Source organism: Tauraco erythrolophus, chromosome 20 (assembly GCF_009769465.1).
Source record: "Tauraco erythrolophus isolate bTauEry1 chromosome 20, bTauEry1.pri, whole genome shotgun sequence".
Taxonomy (NCBI): Eukaryota; Metazoa; Chordata; class Aves; order Musophagiformes; family Musophagidae; genus Tauraco; species Tauraco erythrolophus.
In genome coordinates this window covers 8,084,866-8,104,281 of record NC_141484.1, presented here as the reverse complement: position 1 = coordinate 8,104,281, position 19,416 = coordinate 8,084,866, and the positions used below count along the sequence as shown (strand labels likewise).

Here is a 19,416-nt window from a genome sequence, read left to right as displayed (position 1 = left end):
GCCAGCGGCGGAGCGGAGGCCGGTGGCGGGGCCGGCACCGGGAGCGATCGGAGCTGCCGCCGCCGCGATGATGAAGATGAACCCGGACCTGCGGAGGGAGCGCGCTGCCGCCACCTTCCAGCCCGAGCTGATCACCCACCTCCTGGACGGCGGCGCCGAGCGCACTCGCCGCCGCAAGGAGATCGGTGAGGGAGGCCCCGGGCGGGTCGCCGCCTCTCCCGGCCCGCTGCCCCCAGCTGAGGGGAGCGGAGCCTGTCCGGGCTGGGGGGCTGTGAGGAGGGGAGGCGGCCTGGGGGAGGCTGTGCGGGAGGAGAAGGGTTTAATGGGGGGGGTGTGGGGAGGGAAGAGGCTGCGGGGAGAGGGGGAGAGCCAAGAGGAGGGCTCTGAGGAGAGGGAGACCGGGGTGACGGTGGCGGGGCAGCCGCTGTTGAGGGTAGGAAGACCCGAAGGAGGAAGTTGTGGAGAGAGAGGCGGGGGGTGGAGGCGGGAGGGCGTGGGGAGGAGGTTTTTGTGGAGCGGGGGCTGCCCGAAGGAAGGGGTTTTGTCTAATGGGTTAGAGGGGGGCGGCGGCAGTGTCACGTCCCTGGTCTCCTCCTTCTCCTCTTCCCAGAAAGGGTTTGGAGTGGCCCTGATAGGGCAATGACCCCTTGGCCTCTTTCTTTCCTCTTCTTCCAGAGGGTGAGAGGCAGCTTCCCAGGGGCGTTTCTCTTGGGCCTTCTCACCTCCTTTTTCCTTCCTAGAACACTCTTGCCCAACAGCATGAATATGACCTGATTGCCGCTCACCACTTCCAGGATACGCAAGATTAATGAAATACCTCAATTCTCTTTATTTTCCCGGCACGCGCTGGGGTGGAACTGTCAGAGGCTGGTGTTGTGTAACTTGTGTGCCAAAGGGGACAGAGAAAGTCTGCGCCTCTGAGTACCTTGGATTCCAGTTGGCATAGTGGGAATAGTATCTGTGCCTTTCTGCAAGGAGTTGTATGGGGATCTTGAGGCAGTCTGATCCAGCAGTAATGATGAATATTTGAGGCTTTGAGATTGTTATTGAGGGGCCTGCAGGTCAGTGAATTAACCACTTGCTAACTCCAGAGTGCTCCAAACTTAAAATGTGGTTTATGTGTGTAATGGGAGAGTGCCCTGTTGCTAGAGTCCCTCTCTCCAAGAGCTTTGACTTCTTTCTCATTTCATTAACTTTTATTTTTAATTTTCTCATATCTGTACCTTGAGATACAGCAAGTGAAATGCGGAATCATTTCTTGCACACTGTCTGTTTAGGTTTGTAGAAATTGAGTTTGTTTTCCTCTTCTGTTCTGTCCCCAGAGGCCTTAGTTATTAATGACCCTGACTTCCAGCATGAGGATTTGAACTTCCTGTCCCGTAGCCAACGCTATGAGCAAGCCATCAGGAAGAGCTCTCTGATGGTGATGAAGTTAAGAGAATATGGAATTGCAGATCCAGAGGAGATCTTCTGGTTTAAAAGGTACTTAGGTGTAGAGTTTGCTTCTTCTGTATGCTTTGATCATCACCAAGGACATTAGAGTTGTGCTTTTTTCCTATGTTTGCTGTCGAAAGGAAACTAAAGACCTGAAGGAAAGATCACCGAAGTCTCAGCTTCAGTGAATTTCAGATGAAACCCGATTTCCTGAATATTGTGTGTTCTTAGATTATTTTTTTTACCAGAAATGCACCATTAATAGTTACACCCTTTTTATTACATATGGTGCAGAAAGTAAAAAATGGGACTTGTGGTCCGATATGTTTTTTTCCAAAAGGAATAAAAAATATACTGAAATATTTTGAATCTGAATAGATCTGATGAGGTTGCAGCTTCTAATGAGATACCTTAAAGCTGATTACTTCACTTCGAACTTAGACCTAATAAAGTTGCATTACAGGCGCTCTGAAAACATTCCAAGATAGCTTATAAGTTATATATAAACTTATATCTGGTTATATGTAGTTAGTTATATATATATATAACTATCTGTGCTATCTCCCTCCTCCAAGCTCCTGGTGCTGTAGTGGTTCCCTTTGACCTAGAGGCCTTTTTTTGTATCTGACCTTTTGTTTATATGAGAGTATTAGCCTTGGGTTAAGTTAATAAAAATAAAACGGCCTTTACATTCCTTCCAGCTTGCAGGGAACTTAGTTCCTGCCTTTAACATATTTCTCCGCTTAGTTGTATTAAACTCACTCTGATAAAATCAAACAGAAACTGCATAACAGAGACGTTGTACAGCTCTAGAAATCCAGGTATAATACCATGAATATATCCTCTGGCACATTAAATTAACAGTTTACGTTAAGTAATGCAGCAGTAGAATTGGAAGCCCCCTCTGACTGGATTTGTAGAAAAGCTGTCCTTGGCCTCAGGGCATGAATATTGGGACTAGATAGTTGAAGTCATCTTGTCTGCTGTAGAAATTGGTCTATGCTGACCTGTGTCATGAAAGTTTTTGTGGGAGTAAGGTAAACGTTCTTTTGAAAATTATCGTCATTGGACAATGATAACAAGAAAAAGTTCAACGACTGTATTAGATTATTCAGGTACTGCATCGCAAAAGTTAATCATTAATTTTTCCTGCACAAGGATTATCGGAGGTGATAGGGAAGTTTCTTCAGTTATTTTTGTGGAGAAAATTCAGAGAAGTCTATCCAGTATACCAGCCGGCAAATTTCAATGACATCTGCAGTGTAAATGCTGTCTTTTCATAGCATTACTGACAGTATTTTATGAAAATAGGACTTTTCTGAAGTAGTCAAATGATAAACTCTAGTTTTGTCTTTCCATAAACTTACTTGAGAGTCAGCATATCTTGACTTTAAATGGATGAAAGCTTAATATTTCATATAGGTACCAAATAACACATACATTTCTTATGTGATACTAATAGTCAGGTATGACTAGCCAGAATTCATGATCTAATATCAACTGAAATAATGAGGAAGGCTTACATTTTTCCCAGAGTCAATTCTAATTGCAGACATTCAGGATTTCAGAAGATAATTGCAATTACTGTAGACTGACTGTATGTTTCCAGTGTCTTCTGTGATAACATGTAGAAGAATGAAGAGCAGTACATATACTTCTTACCTACAAGTGAAGCTTGTTTGCTCTAAGAACTGCATACTATTAATATTCTTGATTTGAATTCTTTACTGGTGTTTGCAAGGGAGGATGTTGGCTTACTGCTGCTTAATAAATGGAAGAAATGAAAGGATTATTATTTCATCCTTTGATTTCATTTGCATTTTAACATCTGCCCCTGCTTTCTCACCTGCTGTGTCAAATGTTTTTTAAACTTGGTGAACTCCACCCAACTTGCAAAATCGAGTTTATTTCTGTCACGTATCCAAACGTGCTAATTGGTTCTAACTAGAAGGGACTTAATTTCTGTAAAAGCTAACCTGGAGAAACTGGAAAATTGAATGGATATGCTGTTGTGACATACCTTGAATTAAGTTTATGAAATAGATTGAAGTCCTTGATTCAGATGTCAAGTTGTATTTATTGTGTTTGACCATCAGATTTCTACATATGGAAGCTTAAGATATTTTGCCAGTAATGCCCCATGCCTTGTGATTATCCCCAAACAGCAGGGACAGATTTATTTACATATGCAATTTTTGAGAATTTTGACCTAGTTGTTTTCCTGTAGCTTTTATATACTACGAGAACTTCACTAGGTACCTTTGTACCCTGAGTGACCAACTTTATAGCTTGATTTATGAGTAGGCAATCAGAAACGCTTCTTCCTTCAGCTGCCCCGGAGATACGCTTAAACAGTTGATGCTGCTGTGACATGTTGAGCATTCAGCTCCTCTTCCCTATTCTCACAAGGGCTTTGTTGGGTCCCAATACATAAGAGGATCTATTAAGTATATTTAGAAGCCATTTTAATTGCTTCTCATCTATTGAATTCTTCCAGTGTCTTAACATGTGTCAACACTGCAGTTGCTGCTGTGACTACAGTTTTTGAAGACCAGTAGCCTTAAAGTGCCAATATTTGAGATTTCTTTTACAGTCTAGATGCAGTAAAATGTAAGTCAGCATGAAAAATGGGAAATTGTTCTGATGTGTAATGCTGCATGGCTCTTTGAAGAGAGCAATCTGGACAGTTTTAATTCACCTTCAAGTTTAAATAACCTCCATTGAAGAAAATGAGATTAAATGAAGAAGTGGAAAACAGTTGGGAGAAACTGGGTCACAGAAGAAGAGAAGATCTGAGAGCTGCAAGTCAACAGATAATTCGTGTGTTCATAAGTATTGCGTGAATGTGTGCTTTTCCTGTGAGAATTTGTCCTTACTTCTCATTTTGACACTAAAGTTAGGGCCTGGAGTAGCTTTTGTCAAATCACACCAGAAAAACTGTTGTAGGGGCCCTACTAGCCACTGCTGGAGTCTGACTTGGTTTTTTTGATACAGCTAGAAAAGGAGTTTATTACTGTGGCATTTGTTAACTCTGAAGCCCACTAAGTGCAGGTCAGACATATCTCCTGCCCCTTCTCTACTGAAGCAACCTTTCATGCTTTTCCTTGAGGGAGTTACCTCAAGAACTGCAAAAAGCTAGAAAAGTTTGCTTGCAGATTTTGCTTAAAACTAAATGACCCTGTTCTGTGACCCAGTTCTGCAGCCTGAGAATGTCTTTGCAATTGTTCGTTTAGCTTTGGAGTCTCTGGAAACATAGACTTTGCTTCTGTTGTACTCTCTTCACTGGTAGATATGCCATCAAACTCATCTGTCAAATACAAGTGCCTTTTACTCTGTGAGTGGCATTGGTTGCTGTGAAATCTGGGAAGATCTATATTGCCAAAGTAGCGTATTATTGCACATCCTTCTCCTGTAAGTGGATTTGGAACTGCAGCCCTCCTCTTGACTCACTGACTCATAGCAAGTCTGACTTCAGACCAACAAGGTGATTGTTGGTCACTGATCAAAGGGCTAGTGCTAGATGCAGCTAGCCACATTCTGTCTCAATATAGCACAGTACTGGAACAGTTGCACAATGCAGCCTTTAGAGAACAAGCTGTATAGATAGTGGAAACGTGGAAATTGGGAGGGGAAGGAGTAAGAGTTCAGAGAAGGAAAAAGAAGGAAAGAAAACTTGTTGTTCTTCCCTTCACAGCTAATACATCTCCTGTATGCTCTGTGTTGTGAGGAAAACAGGCTTCTCTCTCGCCGTCATTCAAGTTAAAAAGACGTGTTAAGAAAAACCTAATCATTCAGTGTGGAGTACGCAAAGAAGAAAAGCTTCTGCTGTAAATTAGCTAGCTTCCAGTTCTGCTTTCAGCTTCGTTAATGCAAGAAGCTGTTGAAGTGCTGCGTGTTTAGTCAGTGAAATAGTATGACCTTCTGACACAGGGATGTTAAAGTATCTGCTTACAAAATGTCATCCTTTGTACTCCTATCAGAGAAGGTGCTAGTTAAGCATGAAATATCTGGCACTTGCGATTAAACTTGGTGATAGGCAGAGAAAGTTACTGATGTACCTTTAAGAAGATTTTTTTCTTTTTCCTGGAGCGTTACCTTCAAAGAAGCAGTGTCTGACCTGATTTTTCTGATAGCAAAGCAAGTGCTGCACCTTTTTCACAAGTTCTTTCAATGGCTTCTGAAAATACACATAGAACTATGAGAGAAGAAACTCTTCCCAAGCTGCCCTGAAGTGGTGTATTTTCAAAGTCAGCACTCATTTTCTCCCTGTAGGTTTGTCCTTTTTGGGCCCAAGGAATAGATGCACAGTAATTGTGCTGTAGGCAGTGAGTGCTCCTATTGCTATATGGGTCCTGGACTAAATGTAGGAAACCACAGGAATGCTGAAAAATATTCTGTCTTGCTGTCCCTGTAGCGTTTTTTTGAGCCCTTGGTCACCCTGATAACTTTGGCTTTGTGAACACGTGCTACTGTAGTCAATGGAATACTGTCAGGCAAAAGAACTGTCTGCCTCAAGAACTCCAGATGCTGTCCCTGCACTTACACCAGCTTCAAGCACAGTTAATGCATTAATCACCAGCATTAGATTACTTAATTACAATAGTTTTGCTTCTGGAAAAATCCATGGATCATTCAGTCTTGTCCATTTAAAAACTGTTCCGTTTAAAATAAGTGTCTTCAACACGCAGTTTGCTGGTGCTGAAGCAGCTTTGCCCTGCTTTCTCTCACCGTAAGGCTGAGTTTCAGAGGTAATTATCCTCTGTTCCCAAGCGGTCATTCCAGGCATGGTGTAAAATGCCAATCACAAATGCTGCTGTAATTTTACAAACTACGTGCATAACATCTGCTATGCAGTGTGGATCTTTGTTGGCAACAAACTCTCAAATGTGCTCCCTGGGCAGGTGTTAATACCTCGATGGAAGGATGTATTTCCCTTGAAGGTGTCTTGAGCAGGTGGGAGAGATCTTGCATGTAGGTATTCATGCAGAGCGCTCATTTTTTCTTCCTCCATCTTAGGGTTTTGGTGGAATAAGCATTCATGCACAGTAGATTGAAGATTAAAAAACTGTTCAGGCTGCAGCATGTTGAAGGGAAGATGCTGTCATTTACTACGTAGCTTTTACACCATGAAACTTTCTAGCACGTTTGCGTTATGGAGCTTGTTTTAATTGAGAATGTACTTTGCCCGCCATTGTGGCTGCTAAATTAACAGAGCTTTCTCTCGTGAAATAACTTATGTTTTGATGAAGCACACCTAAAATGTCTGATTTTTTCCTTCCATTCCCTCCAGCGCTAGCCTGTAACAGTAATTTTAATTGAAGGTGAGTTCCTGATCTCACAACTGATAGAAGCAGCTACAGGTAATACAGAGCTTTTCTGAAAAGCCTTTGGTCACCTTTTCAAGAATCAAGAAGCCTTTTCCTTTTCAGTACATAGTGCTTCAAGCTAATAACGACCTAGTTCTAGGCTACCAGCAGCAGTGGGATTTATTCCTACCAACCGTGGGAGATGGGGGAGAAAATAATTTGGTTTTCATGTCCTCACTTTTAAGTTCCCCATGAATCTTTGTAGAATAATATTTTTTTTCCGTTTACATAGCAACAGCACAATTTGTGGGGTGAAGAAAATGCCTGAAAGAAACATTTATCTCCCCATTAGCATTGCTTGTGATGCCTCCGCGTTTGGAGATTGCTTGTATGATAAAAAAAGGTTGAAATAGGTAAAGACATTATTTATCTTATGCTACAGTTGGAGAAAAGCCTTTCAGGATCACAGAAACAGTAAGACTGAGATCCAGATCCCTCTATTTCTCTCCTGTAGAACATGCTTGGGCAATTTTCCTGAACCTTTCGGTCTCCACTTCAGCATGTTTCAAAAAACCTTAGAGATCCAAACGACTGATGCTCAGAAGGAGAAATGGCTGCCTCTGGTCCATGGAGTCAAGATAATTGGCACCTACGCCCAAACCGAATTGGGACATGGTTAGTTCCCTTCAGGGATCAATGGGTAACCTTTTTTCTGTAACTCCAGTTTGTAAATTGATGATGTTCCCTAGGTAATTCTACAAGGGGAGAGGTGAAATAGTTTGGTTAACTGTTGATGTTTCCTGCCCTGTAGCCAGTCAGCTGCTTCATTTCTTCACATCCTAACAATCACAGAGTTAGTTTTGGTCTTTTCCAGAATGCACCTCTTAGCTGATCACTGATTTTGTAGTTGTTTACCTTTGGTTTAAGATGAGGAGGTGGTTCTAAGGCCCGGGAGTCTGAATTTCACGTAAACTGGTTGGAACATGTCAGTCAGCAGTACTGCAGGTTTTATTTTTGCCTGAATTGGGAGCATGTGTACTTACGAGTTCTTAGCACATGGCTGGCCTGCGTGAACAGGTCAGAAGTATACCTTTAGATGCAACATAGCGTGGCGAGGTTGTGCCTTCTTGTTTTTGAAAGTAAGGTATGCTTTTGCCCCAAGCACTTCTCTTCCAGATGATATTCCATTGCAGCTGTACAACTTCATGCAAAGATCGTGGTTTCAAAGAAGAAAAATGTCTTATTCCTACTATTGTTGAAAATGACTGTCACTTCTTCAAATGGAAGAACATTTAATGGATCAGAAATCAGTTTTTTAGCCCGAAATCTGGAATTATGGCTGTTAAGTACTGGCAAGAATAGTTTAACAAACCAAAGACTCCAATGCTTGTGCTGGCATCTAAACTTGGCAAGCATGATACGTACAAGTCTGGACAACTGCAAAAGTTAAATGGTAAAGCCAGTTGCCTGGCTGTTCAGTTGCAGCTGCTCATGGCAGCTGAAACGTTTGTAGAAGATGCAGTGGAGGAAATCCTGTCATCTGTTCTGCTTGGGAGAGGTGGAGTGAGCAAACCTCAACACCAGAAGCTGAGAGACAACTGGATGGCAACAATAAGAGCCTGCTGACCTTGTTTGCTTTTTCGCACCAGCTGCTTTAAATTAGATGCACATCCACACCAAAGTGATTTGTTTGACTTGCTGTTTCACATGAGATCATTGCACTTTCTTGGCTGGTGATGGTCTGGTTTCCTTTTAGTTCTAATGTTGTTTGATGGTAAAATTAGTAAGAACTAATATGGTGATAGTATGGTAAAGTAAATATACTTTTAACTGTTCTGTGCTGAACAGTTAAAATGCAGCTGTTTGGCATTCCTGCCGTGAATGTTGAGAATCTAACGACTTCATTGGTAAAGCTTCTGCAATAATTGTTACTGAGCTCTGCTTAATTGAATCCTGATGTTTAGAAACTGGTGATGGGCAAACAGGTCTCTGGATTATTGAATCAAATCCTAGCTTGAATGAGTTGTTACTCAGTTTTATCTTAGTAAGTACCTACTTGATAGCATGTGTTGATTTTAACCTATTCCATAGAGAATTAGTCTCTCGAAAAAAATAAAATAAAAAAAAAAAACACAAATAGCACAGGGCTGAAAAGGAAACATGAAGGAGTAATGAAAATACTCTACTGTTCTACCTAGTTTCTAGCTAATGCTAGTCAATGAGGATTTTCTTCCTGTCTTTGACTGTCAGCTGTGTACCTCTCACCAGTACTGAACCCACTTAAAATCTAGTATTCCTGGTAACCTGTTAGGCCCTTGTCGAGTTTGGTCCCTGTTCAGTCAAAAAGCTTAGAAAGCATTGCTGCTGGGTTTATTGGCTGGCTGAATTTGTTTGTAGGTGCCTGAGAATATCAAAGAATAGAAGTAGAGTTGTTAGAAAGCTCTAGGGCTAGAGCCAGTTCGTGTTAATGTGTTTGGAGGTAACATTTTGGTAAGAATACCAGCTGAGTTTGAGCTGAGCTCAGATCAGCACTCTTCTCATAATGCATATCTCATGGAAATATATATGTATTCCTGTTAAAGACCAATTACATTGTTTCATATGTAAATGTGCCAGATGGACAACCTTTGTACAGAAGGTACTGATCCTCAATCTATGTCCCCACTATTTTAATACTCAAAGCTACCAAGACTTAAAGATTTAGTGAGCATGTAATTCTTTATATCAAAAAACTTAGTAGACCACTTGATTACCCAATAGTGGTGTTTGATAGAACTTGGACAAAGAGTAGTTCTAATGAAACATGTTTTAGTTGGAGAGACTTTGTGCTGGTGATTTACAAGTTGAAAAATGTTGGCTTTCTTGCCAAGTTGTTTATGTTCACAACTTTGACTTTAACATGCAGAGCACTGTCCTTTTGAGAGCTTTTAAAAACAGCACAAGTTGAAGGGAGTTGAGTTGCTATGTAGTATACACTAGTTGTGTCTGATCTGTAATTTAAAAAAAGTGAAGTAGATAGTACAGACAGTTAGGATTTTTTTAAAAAAAAAAAAGTTCAGTGAAAACCTAGCTCATTCAGCTGGAAAAACTGGGACTTCTACCAGGTTCTACCCTCAAACCATGGGGGAAAAAAAGAAATGGACTTCATATCTCTGGATGAAGGCTTGCTTCAGCCAGCCGGATCACATCTTCAACAAACTGACGTTCTGACTCAGCCTGTTTAACTTAGGGATGCTCCGGTTTCCAAACCATAGTGAAGGTCTGGTCTTTCTTTTGGTTTGGATTCATCCTTTTTTTATCAATTGTGGCACACAAAAATATAGGAATGTTGCAAATGCATTTTATGAATGATTAGAAAGAAATACATTGCAGCATGTTTATTTCAGAGTAACTGTATTTTCTTATTATTCAGGCCTGAGAAAAGGACAGTGCTCTGGCTTTCTAAAATACACTTGCTGAATTCTGATTTACACACGAATCATTTTTTTTCTTTTTGTCTCTTCCTGAATCTCCACCATGAATCCTCATGCTTGCTTCCCTCCCATAACATTCCCTTCGCATTCCCATCCCATGACACTTCTTCACAGTTCTGTTCATCGTGGACGGCCTGAGCCTCTGGACCTTCATCTGGGCATGTTCCTCCCCACCCTTGTCACCCAGGCAACCCCAGAGCAGCAGGATCGCTTCTTCATGCCTGCCTGGAACCTGGAGATCATTGGCACTTATGCCCAGACTGAGATGGGCCATGGTACAGTACCCTCACTAAATGCTATTTCTAAGAATGGATTCCCCTGCCTGGGAAAAATGGTGTGTGTTTACCCCGCAGCCTTTCTGCATGCCCTTGTGGCTATAGGGAAAAGCGGAATGCCTCTCAAATTTTTCATAGATCGTTACGCCATGTGCTGCTCGCCCTTTTTTCTCTCCTGTGGGAGAGTTGGATGTCTGTAGTTCTACATGCGAGCATGCTGAGTGCTCCTCTTGTGCCATTCAAACCAGTGTAGGTTATTTCATGTGGCTATGGTGATGTCAGTTTGATGACATCTGTTCATTTCTACACTTACCATTCTTTCCAGTGGGATTTCTGCTTTGCTCTACTTAACGTTCAGTGTGAAGACAAAAGGACAGAGCTTTAAAGTACTGAAAGAGGTGTCAAAAAAAGTAAGAGTTGCTTCATTGGACTGAAGCAACTGAATCAGCAATACTGACCTTGGATCAGAGAACATGTGGATGACGTGGTTCCAATGCTCATGTTTTCTGGGGAGCTTTACTCCTCTAGTTCTTTAGTTTGCTCCCGTGTGTTCTTTTTACTGGACCATGAAATGTGGTTTTTTTCATTATCTGCCTCAAGTAGACCTTGTTCTTTGTCACTGTTCCTTTGCTTTCAAGCTTTGAAATGGATCTTGATAACTCCAGCAGTATTGTGATTGCAAGACTTTTAATCCAAGTTTCAAAGGGAGGATATTATGTCTTGGGAAACCTTAATTTTGGCATCTGAGAGTTGCGTATGAAAATTTCTAAAAATGAGCAGGATTCACCTTTGTGCTGAAGTGAAATGTAGAGACTATACGAAGCGTAAAGTAACTGCAAGTCTGTGGAGAATCTCTTGCAACTAGTGAGGTTTGAAGATCCTTTACCAGCAAAGTAAGTCTGTGTTAAACTGCCTGTGGAAGTCTGCCATTAAGCTCCATGCTTTGGAAATGTGGATGCATCAAGGTGATATCCTTTTTCATGTTGAAGCTTTTGTGTAGAGTCACTGGCTCTATCTTGCTTTGTCAGTTCAGACTATCAGGAGTGTTTGCAGCTTGTCTAGTTGAAGCAAGTAGGCCCAGTGATTACTTTTTTTTTAAACAAATGCAGGGACGGAGCCACTGCTGAGGCAGGTGCGTGTGAAGTAAAGAGCTGGGGGCAGAAGACAAAGATTGTTCCTGGAATTCTTACCGTGATCTTTTTGCAGTCTCTTCATCTACCTGCATTGGTACCCTGGCATATGCATGCCATTACTTGCTGTCTTGGAGCTATGGATGATCTCATTTGGGAGAAACTCATTCCCTCATTTGGCCTGATGAGGGAATAAAGAGATGACGGACACTACTTATTCCACCTCTTGGCTGAAGAGTATATGATTTTTATTTTGCAATTAATCAGACTTCAGTTTTAGTGAAATCCAAGCGAGCGTGGTTTTGTGTACCTTTTTAACCAAGAAGGGGCTTCTGGTGTGTAATAGCAAAAAGGTGTCAGATTGGAGGTGCTTGGAAAACTAGTCTTAGACCACTGGGAAAAAAAGCCCCTTGTTTTCAGAGAATTGGCTTCACGTCCCAGAATATGATCCGACTCTCGCTTGTTCTTCCTTAATTGGTTGATATTTAGTACTTCAGCCTAAAAGCAAAGTTAAAATTTGTACATTACTACTGGAGTTCAACTTTCCATTGTCCACTTCTGTCCTTGTTTCAATTTTGTGACTGACTTTCTGCCAAAACAGTGCATTTTGCTTATTTTCAGGAACCCATCTTCGGGGTCTAGAAACTACAGCTACTTATGACCCTGCTACTCAGGAATTCATCCTCAACAGCCCCACTGTGACCTCCATTAAGTGGTGGCCAGGTGGACGTAAGTGCATCACTGTGTGTCTAAGTCTGGAAGATGTATGGGAAAACTTAAGGAGCTCATGTCATACGTGTTATATCTATGGAACGATGATTGAAGGTTGATCCACAGAGTTAGCAGAAAGGCAGTTACTCTTGCACAACAAGTAACAGGTTTCTCAAAGCCTACTAAAACTTTGGATTATCTGTGTGCTCTGAATTCAGTTTCCCAGAATCATTCACACTGTATGGATTTCATGTAATTTTTTGGTCAATTGTATCAAAATCTTTACACTTCCTTCAGCTCCACTTGCAGGTTTGCCAAGGACTTGGTATTGCATAGTCAAGAGAATCGTGTTGTGCAACTTTCACTGACTTGAGCAACATTGTTTGTCTAGCTGTAGAATTCGGATGATAACCAGTGTTGTAAATCTGGTTTTCTAACACATGATGTGGTTGAGGTAGTCTCAGATCCTGCTTTAAGGAAGGAGACTCTATGTATATAAGTATGTTAACTGTTTTTTTTCCTTCTGACCCTCACTCCTTTTGCAGTTGGAAAGACGTCGAACCATGCCATTGTTCTGGCTCAGCTCTACACTCAGGGCCAGTGCAAAGGACTGCATGCCTTCATTGTTCCCATACGGCACCTGGACACCCATGAACCTTTGCCAGGTAAAAATCAATGTTAAGGGTTTAGCACTCGTGGAATATGTTAGATCTGTTTCTCTCCAGCTATATAGAGCTGAATGTGTCTTGTTAATGTCCATGGCTTGTTTCACTAGCTGATTTCAATGAGTAGATCGTAGATCCCAGGCCTTAAAGGAATCTTTCTTATGACTGAACTACCACTAAGTCGTCTTTTGTGTCACGCTTTCAATGTGAAGGTTAGTTTGGGATTTGATTCTCTCTGTTTCCCAGCTGTGCATTCTGTGAGGCAGCATGTCCTTTTGCTTTCTGAAAGGGAAAGAATGCCTTTCTTTCATCATTCTCTAGCTAGAAGTGAGCTGGACGATCTTTAGAGACAGCTCCCCAGTGACTGAATAGTAGGACTGCATGTAAATTATGAAGATCCCCATGTTTTGATGTCCACTTTTCCATCAAAGAGATTAAGATTCTAGTTGGCTGTTACTCCTAACAATGCCAGGACTTGCTAGAAAACTAAACAGTCTCTTTATTGGAGAAGACTTGAACCTCTCATGTGGTGTTTAGTTCCCGTTTCTTAATGCAAGCAGTTTTGTCTGTGGCAGGTATTACAGTGGGTGACATTGGACCAAAATTTGGTTATGATGAAATGGATAATGGCTACCTGAAAATGGAAAACTTCAGAATTCCTCGGGAAAACATGCTGATGAAACATGCCCAGGTAAAGCAGTGAATTTCAGCATATGCTCTTAGAAACAGACACTTCAAGCGCGCTCATGTGTTTGAATAGTGTACCAAAAGGATTGTAGGTTGCTTTTAAGTGCTACCTGATGAGTTTAGAGCTTGACATGTGAATATGTAAAAGGAAGGAAACTTTTTAAAAATCAACAGACTGCAATTTTTTTTTTTTTGTAGGTTGAACCAGATGGCACCTATGTGAAACCCCTCAGTGACAAGCTAACCTACGGGACCATGGTGTTCATCCGATCTTTCATTGTAGGTGATGCAGCTCGCTGCCTGTCCCGGGCTTGTACCATCGCCATCCGCTACAGCGCAGTGAGACACCAGTCCGAGCTAAAGCCAGGGTAAGTGCAGTGAGGTAAAAGAGTAGCCTTAAGTGCTGAAGGAAAACTTGCAAATACTGGAAGGAAGAGGGGCTGTGGCTGCTGTTGTTTGCTTTGGCACTCGACAGTTTCAAAACACCGTTTCATCCCAGGAAGTGATCATTCTTTCATTCTTAACTGCCAAAATGCCTTCACCCTGCCAGAGGCTTTTGCTGTATGGTCTTAGATAGTCTGGCTTGATACAGGTGCAGCTTGCACTGTGCAAGTGGAGAAGCTACTTGGAGTTGAATAGGACTTCACAGCAGTGTGCTAGCCACTGGCATACTAACTCATCTGCATTTTGCTCCAGGGAACCAGAACCCCAGATTTTGGATTATCAGACCCAACAATACAAACTCTTTCCTCTCCTGGCAGCAGCATATGCTTTTCACTTTGTGGGAGCCTACATAAAAGACACCTATCATCGTATTAGTGGAGACATCAATGAAGGGGATCTGAGCGAGCTGCCAGAGGTACTGTGTCCTCTGTTGATTTTATGTAAGGTTTCTTTACAGTGTGGGAGAAAAGGTTTCAAGCCTTTTTGGCTTTCACCCATGAGACATCTTGTAATTCTTTAGATTCAGAGATCCCGAGCCCAGTATGTGCTAGTGACTTTTATTTCTTTATTTGCACTATTCATTTAACAGCCCTTTACAAAGAAATAGGGAGTAATGCACAGTGAGAAAGCTACTGTGAATATACTTTTTTTTTAAAAAAAAAAGTGGTTGACTTTCTGGGAATGAAGCATATTGCTTGGGAGTGGAGTTAAGACTGGTCTTATGCTTGTGCTGTAGCTTCTTGATTGTTCTTCCAAGTCACTAGGATAGAACTGGTGTGTTGATGAAAGGTATCAGTACCATACTGAGGGGTTAGCGCTGTAAAACATCAATTTTCATTTAGAGGTTCTGTCTGAGAACCTAATGTGATAATAGGCAATTGAAAACAGTCTTGGACGTGATAGGTAGAGACAGAAAGGATGGGGTAGGAAAGCATCCTTACAAGAAAAACAAGATGCTGTGGGACACTGGAAGGATGGTGTTGACACTACTCTTTCCTGGGAGCTGCAGTACTTGGCATGTACGTGTGCAAAGTAAGAATGGAAAATAAAAAAAATCTAAACTGGCTTTGCTTTTGTCCATCAGCTCCATGCGCTGACAGCAGGCCTGAAGGCGTTCACTTCCTGGGCTGTCAATGCTGGCATTGAGGAATGTCGGATGGCATGTGGTGGGCATGGCTACTCTCGCTGCAGTGGCATTCCTGACATCTATGTCACATTCACCCCATCCTGCACCTATGAGGGAGAAAACACTGTCATGATGCTGCAAACAGCTAGGTACGGTAGCTTCTGTCTAGAGACATTCTTGCCTTGGCATTACTGCCTCTGTGGCTGAAGTGATGAGCAGAAGAGTATCCCGTATTACCATGAAACTGATTTCTCGTGTTTCTGTCCCTTGCCCTATTTTTGACAGACAATATATGCCTATCAACGGTTCTTTGCTAGTCTGACCCTAGGTAAGATGACTTCTCTCTCTTCAAATAACTCGTAAGAGTTGCTATTCGTTGTCTCTATTTTCAGATTCCTTGTCAAAAGCTACACCCAAGTTAGCTCTGGACAGCGGGTTACTGGCATGGTGTCCTACCTTAACGATCTCTCCAGGCAACGCATTCAGCCACAGCATGTGGCTGCCAGATCTGTGACTGTGCGGCTCAATGATCCAGCCAGCTTGGTGGAGGCCTACAAAGCACGTGCTGCCCGGTGAGCTCACACCTGCTAGGCTGAGCCAAGCACCAAGAAAATTGTGTTTGTTGGGAGATGGTGGTAATGCGCTGTCCTGTTGATGTCGGATTCTCAAGTTGTGGTTTGCAAAGCTTTGCTCTGTGGTGCTTTCAGGAAGTGACATGCTTTACTAGATTGGGGTCAGTGTTAAGTGCTTTGAGGTTACAAGAGGCTACGTACAGCCTATGCATAGCCTAGTTAACTCTGCTCTCTGTTCCAATTTGAAATATCTTCTTCTCATTTACGTGTAAAGTACATTTGAGCATGCAAATACCAACATTGCTCAAACTGCTCAGAGATCTATCTGGAGAGAAAGAATCCTGATATTAAAGTCTGTTGTAAAGGAAGTGTTGAGAGTAGAAGAGATGAATACCTACTCAGATGTAGGTGAGCACCACATATGTGCTCTCAAATGTTGTATTACCCCTCTGTAGCTATGTTCTAGCTGCAGCAGTGATGATACATATTTTAGAGCCACAGCTTCTCACTCCAGGCAATGTATTCAGTCGTGACACATGACCTCTGAGTTCTTCTGATGTGTTAGACTGAAATCCGTATAAATTCAGTGTACGTAATCCTTTTCATGTGGTGCTATGGTGTAATCTGTTTTTCTTCCTTTTATGAAATAGACTTGTAGAAGCTGCAGCAAAGAATTTGCAAGCTGAACTAAACCAGAGAAACAGCAAGGAGGATGCATGGAACAGAACTTCTGTTGATCTTGTGCGAGCATCTGAGGTCAGTGATGTGCCTGATACAGAAATGTGCTACAAAGGCTCTTCATTTCTTCGTGAACCTGAGTCACTTTCCTTTCATTTCTTGTAGGCACACTGTCACTATGTGATAGTGAAGCTTTTCACAGCAAAGCTCTCTGAGATCGGTAATGCAGCTGTCCGTGCTGTCCTGACTGACCTATGTCTCCTGTATGCACTGTATGGAATCAGTAAGAACACAGGGGATTTCTTGCAGGTTGGTGTCTTTCTCCAGCACTTCAAATCTCTATAGCCAGAGTTGCTGTTTGCAAAGATGCTTTAAATGCAAAGTTGCATGAATGCTTAGGTGTAAGATCTTGACTGCTGACTTCCAGAAGGCCGTTAGCAGTGTAGGTCTGATGGAAGGCTCTTGTCAAGTTTCCCTGGTGATCTGCTAGAAGCAGAGTTGGATGATAAATGGGAACATGGCATCTGTCTAGGCTGGCTTAAATGTTTTCCAGTTGGTGACCAGGTGTTGTAAGTTAAAACGCAAGGAGTTAATAAAGGAAATGTGTGTTAAACATGCTCTAAGAGCTGTGTGCATCTGTAAATTAGTGCACAAGAGAGGCATAGTTTACTCCAAATCTTAACCCGTACTTCAGTGAATGGGTTTAAATTGTCAGGCGTTACTTTTCTTTATTCTTTCAGTTTGAAAAGGTATTAGTGCAGCAGTGTTTTATTTTGTCTTCAGGCAGATGTATGTTTTGTCTTCCCATTTTTCTCTTTGCTGCTTACCAAAAGTTTTCTGAAACTAGGAAGAATTTCATATACGCATATAGACATTCTTCAAGAAAACTTGCTACTGAATTTAACATACAGTCACTCTGTAAAAAATGAGTCTCCCATCAAAGATTAAATAGTTGGGCACTATGGTGGGTTGTGCTAGGCATCTCCTTTTGCTTCTTCACTATGGCAAATTGCCAGTTTGATTATTTAGCATTTAAAAAAACAAACCAAAAAAGCATCTTGTGAACTGCTGCATTTTTGTGGGAGGGAAAGCTGACCTATGTTAGACCATAGGGGAAGGGAAGGTTCTTGCAACTTGCATACTCTTCTGATTATCTCTTTTTTTTTTTCTTCTTTTTTTTCCAAGGCGGGTATTCTAAACGATTCCCAAATCACTCAAGTGAACCAGTGTGTGAAAGAGCTCTTGGCTGTAATTCGTCCCAATGCAGTAGCACTGGTAGACTCCTTTGACTTTCATGACGTTCATCTTGGATCTGTGCTCGGCCGATACGATGGCAACATCTATGAGAACATGTTTGAGTGGGCAAAGAAATCCCCACTCAACAAAACAGAGGTAAAGAAACTTTATTTCTTCATCTTTAGGTCACACTTGTCCGGAGAAATAACCCAATTCAGCGGTTTTTAATTTTCATCCAGTGATCTCAGCATGTAATTGATGAAGGGGGAGGAAAAAAGTCACTAGTGATAATGGACCAAAACTAGCAACCTACTTCTGCTCCTCTGCTTTCAGCATACCTTCTTCAGTTACTCTCCCATGTGTACCTCACATGCATCCCTGTGGGATACTTTTAAGTTTCTCAGCTGAGGGAGGAAATCATACTCTCCCTAGAGATGATTCAATAATCTCATTGAATTTAAAAGAAATTATCACTTGCTGTTAATTCTGCTTAATGACAGTAGCTGTGAAAGCCTTACCTGTTTTCTGGCATCTTGCGGTGCCATCAGGCAGTAGTAGTGACTGGAGAAGAAAATAAATCCCTTTCATGTAGCACTTAAGTGTCAGGTGTTGCGTATGTGCCCTAAGGCTGTAGCTACAGCTGAGCTAATAGAAGACACTGAGCTGAGGGGAGTCGGTGTCCCTCTTCCATCAGCCAAAACAACTCTAAATCCTGTCTCGGTGGCCTTTACCGCCTTTGTTTGATTTGGACAGACTTATCTCCTATGATGGGCTGGCAGAGACTGTGATTGTAGTTAAATCCCACCAGAACTTGCTCAATTTTTTGTGCTTCTGAAGTCATTGGGGTTTAGGAACTTCATTACAGTCCCCTTAGGAGACCTCTGCCAGTTTTATTTCAATTAAATGCCAAAGAACTGTCTGTATGGATAGAAGATGTCTTGCATCTTTTTGTTTCTTACAAGAAGGGTAGTGGGGAGGCTATTTGTTTTGGCTCATGTTCTCATCCTTTGTGTCATACAGACACTCAAATACAGGACTTAGCTGGCTGTTCTTGAATCTCCAGAGCACCTCTGATTCAAATTTCCTTAGTATAAAAACACACTGCAAGATGTAAAGAGCTAAAACTGTTTTAAAGCTCAGGCCTGACCTTGTTGTAACCACTGTCTTGTCTTCTTTACAGGTTCATGAGTCTTTCCACAAACACCTGAAGCCCATGCAAGCCAAGCTGTGAAGCCTGCTGGGTTTTTTTTAAATGCACACTTTTCCTGACCTGAAAATTGGGTGTTTGCATCCTTTCTTCAGACACTTAAATCAAACCTTTTGAATCCTGGTAGCTGTAGGACAGTGAATAATTGTAGCCTTTCTTTCCACTTTTATAAATCGAGGTGTTTGGAGAGAGTGCATAGGGATTGATGCCTGTTTTTAAAGTGCAATTATAATGGTAAAATTAACCTTTTAAAAATCTGGGAAAGCTTTATGGATTCATACAAGGATTGCTTTTGTGAAGCTGCTAACTAGAGAGAGGAAAGGTAGCAGAATTTTACTACTGTCAACTGGAAAGGTAGCAGAATTTTACTACTAAGTAGTTAACAGCCCTCAGGCAATAGTTTCTAATGAGTAGTTATGTCCTCCCTCTAGAAAGCATCAATGTCTCGATTTTTTTAATTTATTTTTTTTTT

General features: G+C 41.7%; 1 protein-coding gene across 5 annotated transcripts; it reads left to right on the top strand.

The window, feature by feature from the left end:
* The first annotated feature begins 60 nt into the window (after window positions 1-60).
* ACOX1 (acyl-CoA oxidase 1) lies at window positions 61-19,256 on the top strand. Of its 5 annotated transcripts, none has more exons than XM_086624266.1 (14): window positions 61-185; window positions 1,323-1,482; window positions 10,328-10,488; window positions 12,240-12,347; window positions 12,875-12,994; window positions 13,570-13,685; window positions 13,880-14,049; window positions 14,378-14,540; window positions 15,210-15,400; window positions 15,644-15,823; window positions 16,474-16,579; window positions 16,667-16,810; window positions 17,687-17,893; window positions 18,918-19,256. In XM_086624266.1, exons 1-14 carry the CDS (start codon window positions 68-70, stop codon window positions 18,966-18,968), a joined length of 1,995 nt encoding a protein of 664 aa, XP_086480392.1. In that variant the 5' UTR covers window positions 61-67; the 3' UTR covers window positions 18,969-19,256. The 5 variants fall into 5 exon arrangements, with proteins under 5 accessions (XP_086480392.1, XP_086480393.1, XP_086480395.1 ...); XM_086624267.1 differs by lacking the exon at window positions 10,328-10,488 and adding an exon at window positions 7,255-7,415; XM_086624269.1 differs by lacking the exons at window positions 61-185; window positions 1,323-1,482; window positions 10,328-10,488 and adding exons at window positions 1,492-2,603; window positions 2,857-7,153; window positions 7,255-7,415.
* The last annotated feature ends 160 nt before the right edge of the window (window positions 19,257-19,416 follow it).

Bases quoted from the DNA above. Each gene is read 5' to 3' on its own strand.
- ACOX1 (XM_086624266.1), top strand. From the start codon at position 68: ATGATGAAGATGAACCCGGACCTGCGGAGGGAGCGCGCTGCCGCCACC. The intron at 12,348-12,874 runs GTAAGTGCATCA...CTCCTTTTGCAG, and splicing joins TAAGTGGTGGCCAGGTGGAC to TTGGAAAGACGTCGAACCAT. The intron at 15,824-16,473 runs GTGAGCTCACAC...TTTATGAAATAG, and splicing joins TACAAAGCACGTGCTGCCCG to ACTTGTAGAAGCTGCAGCAA.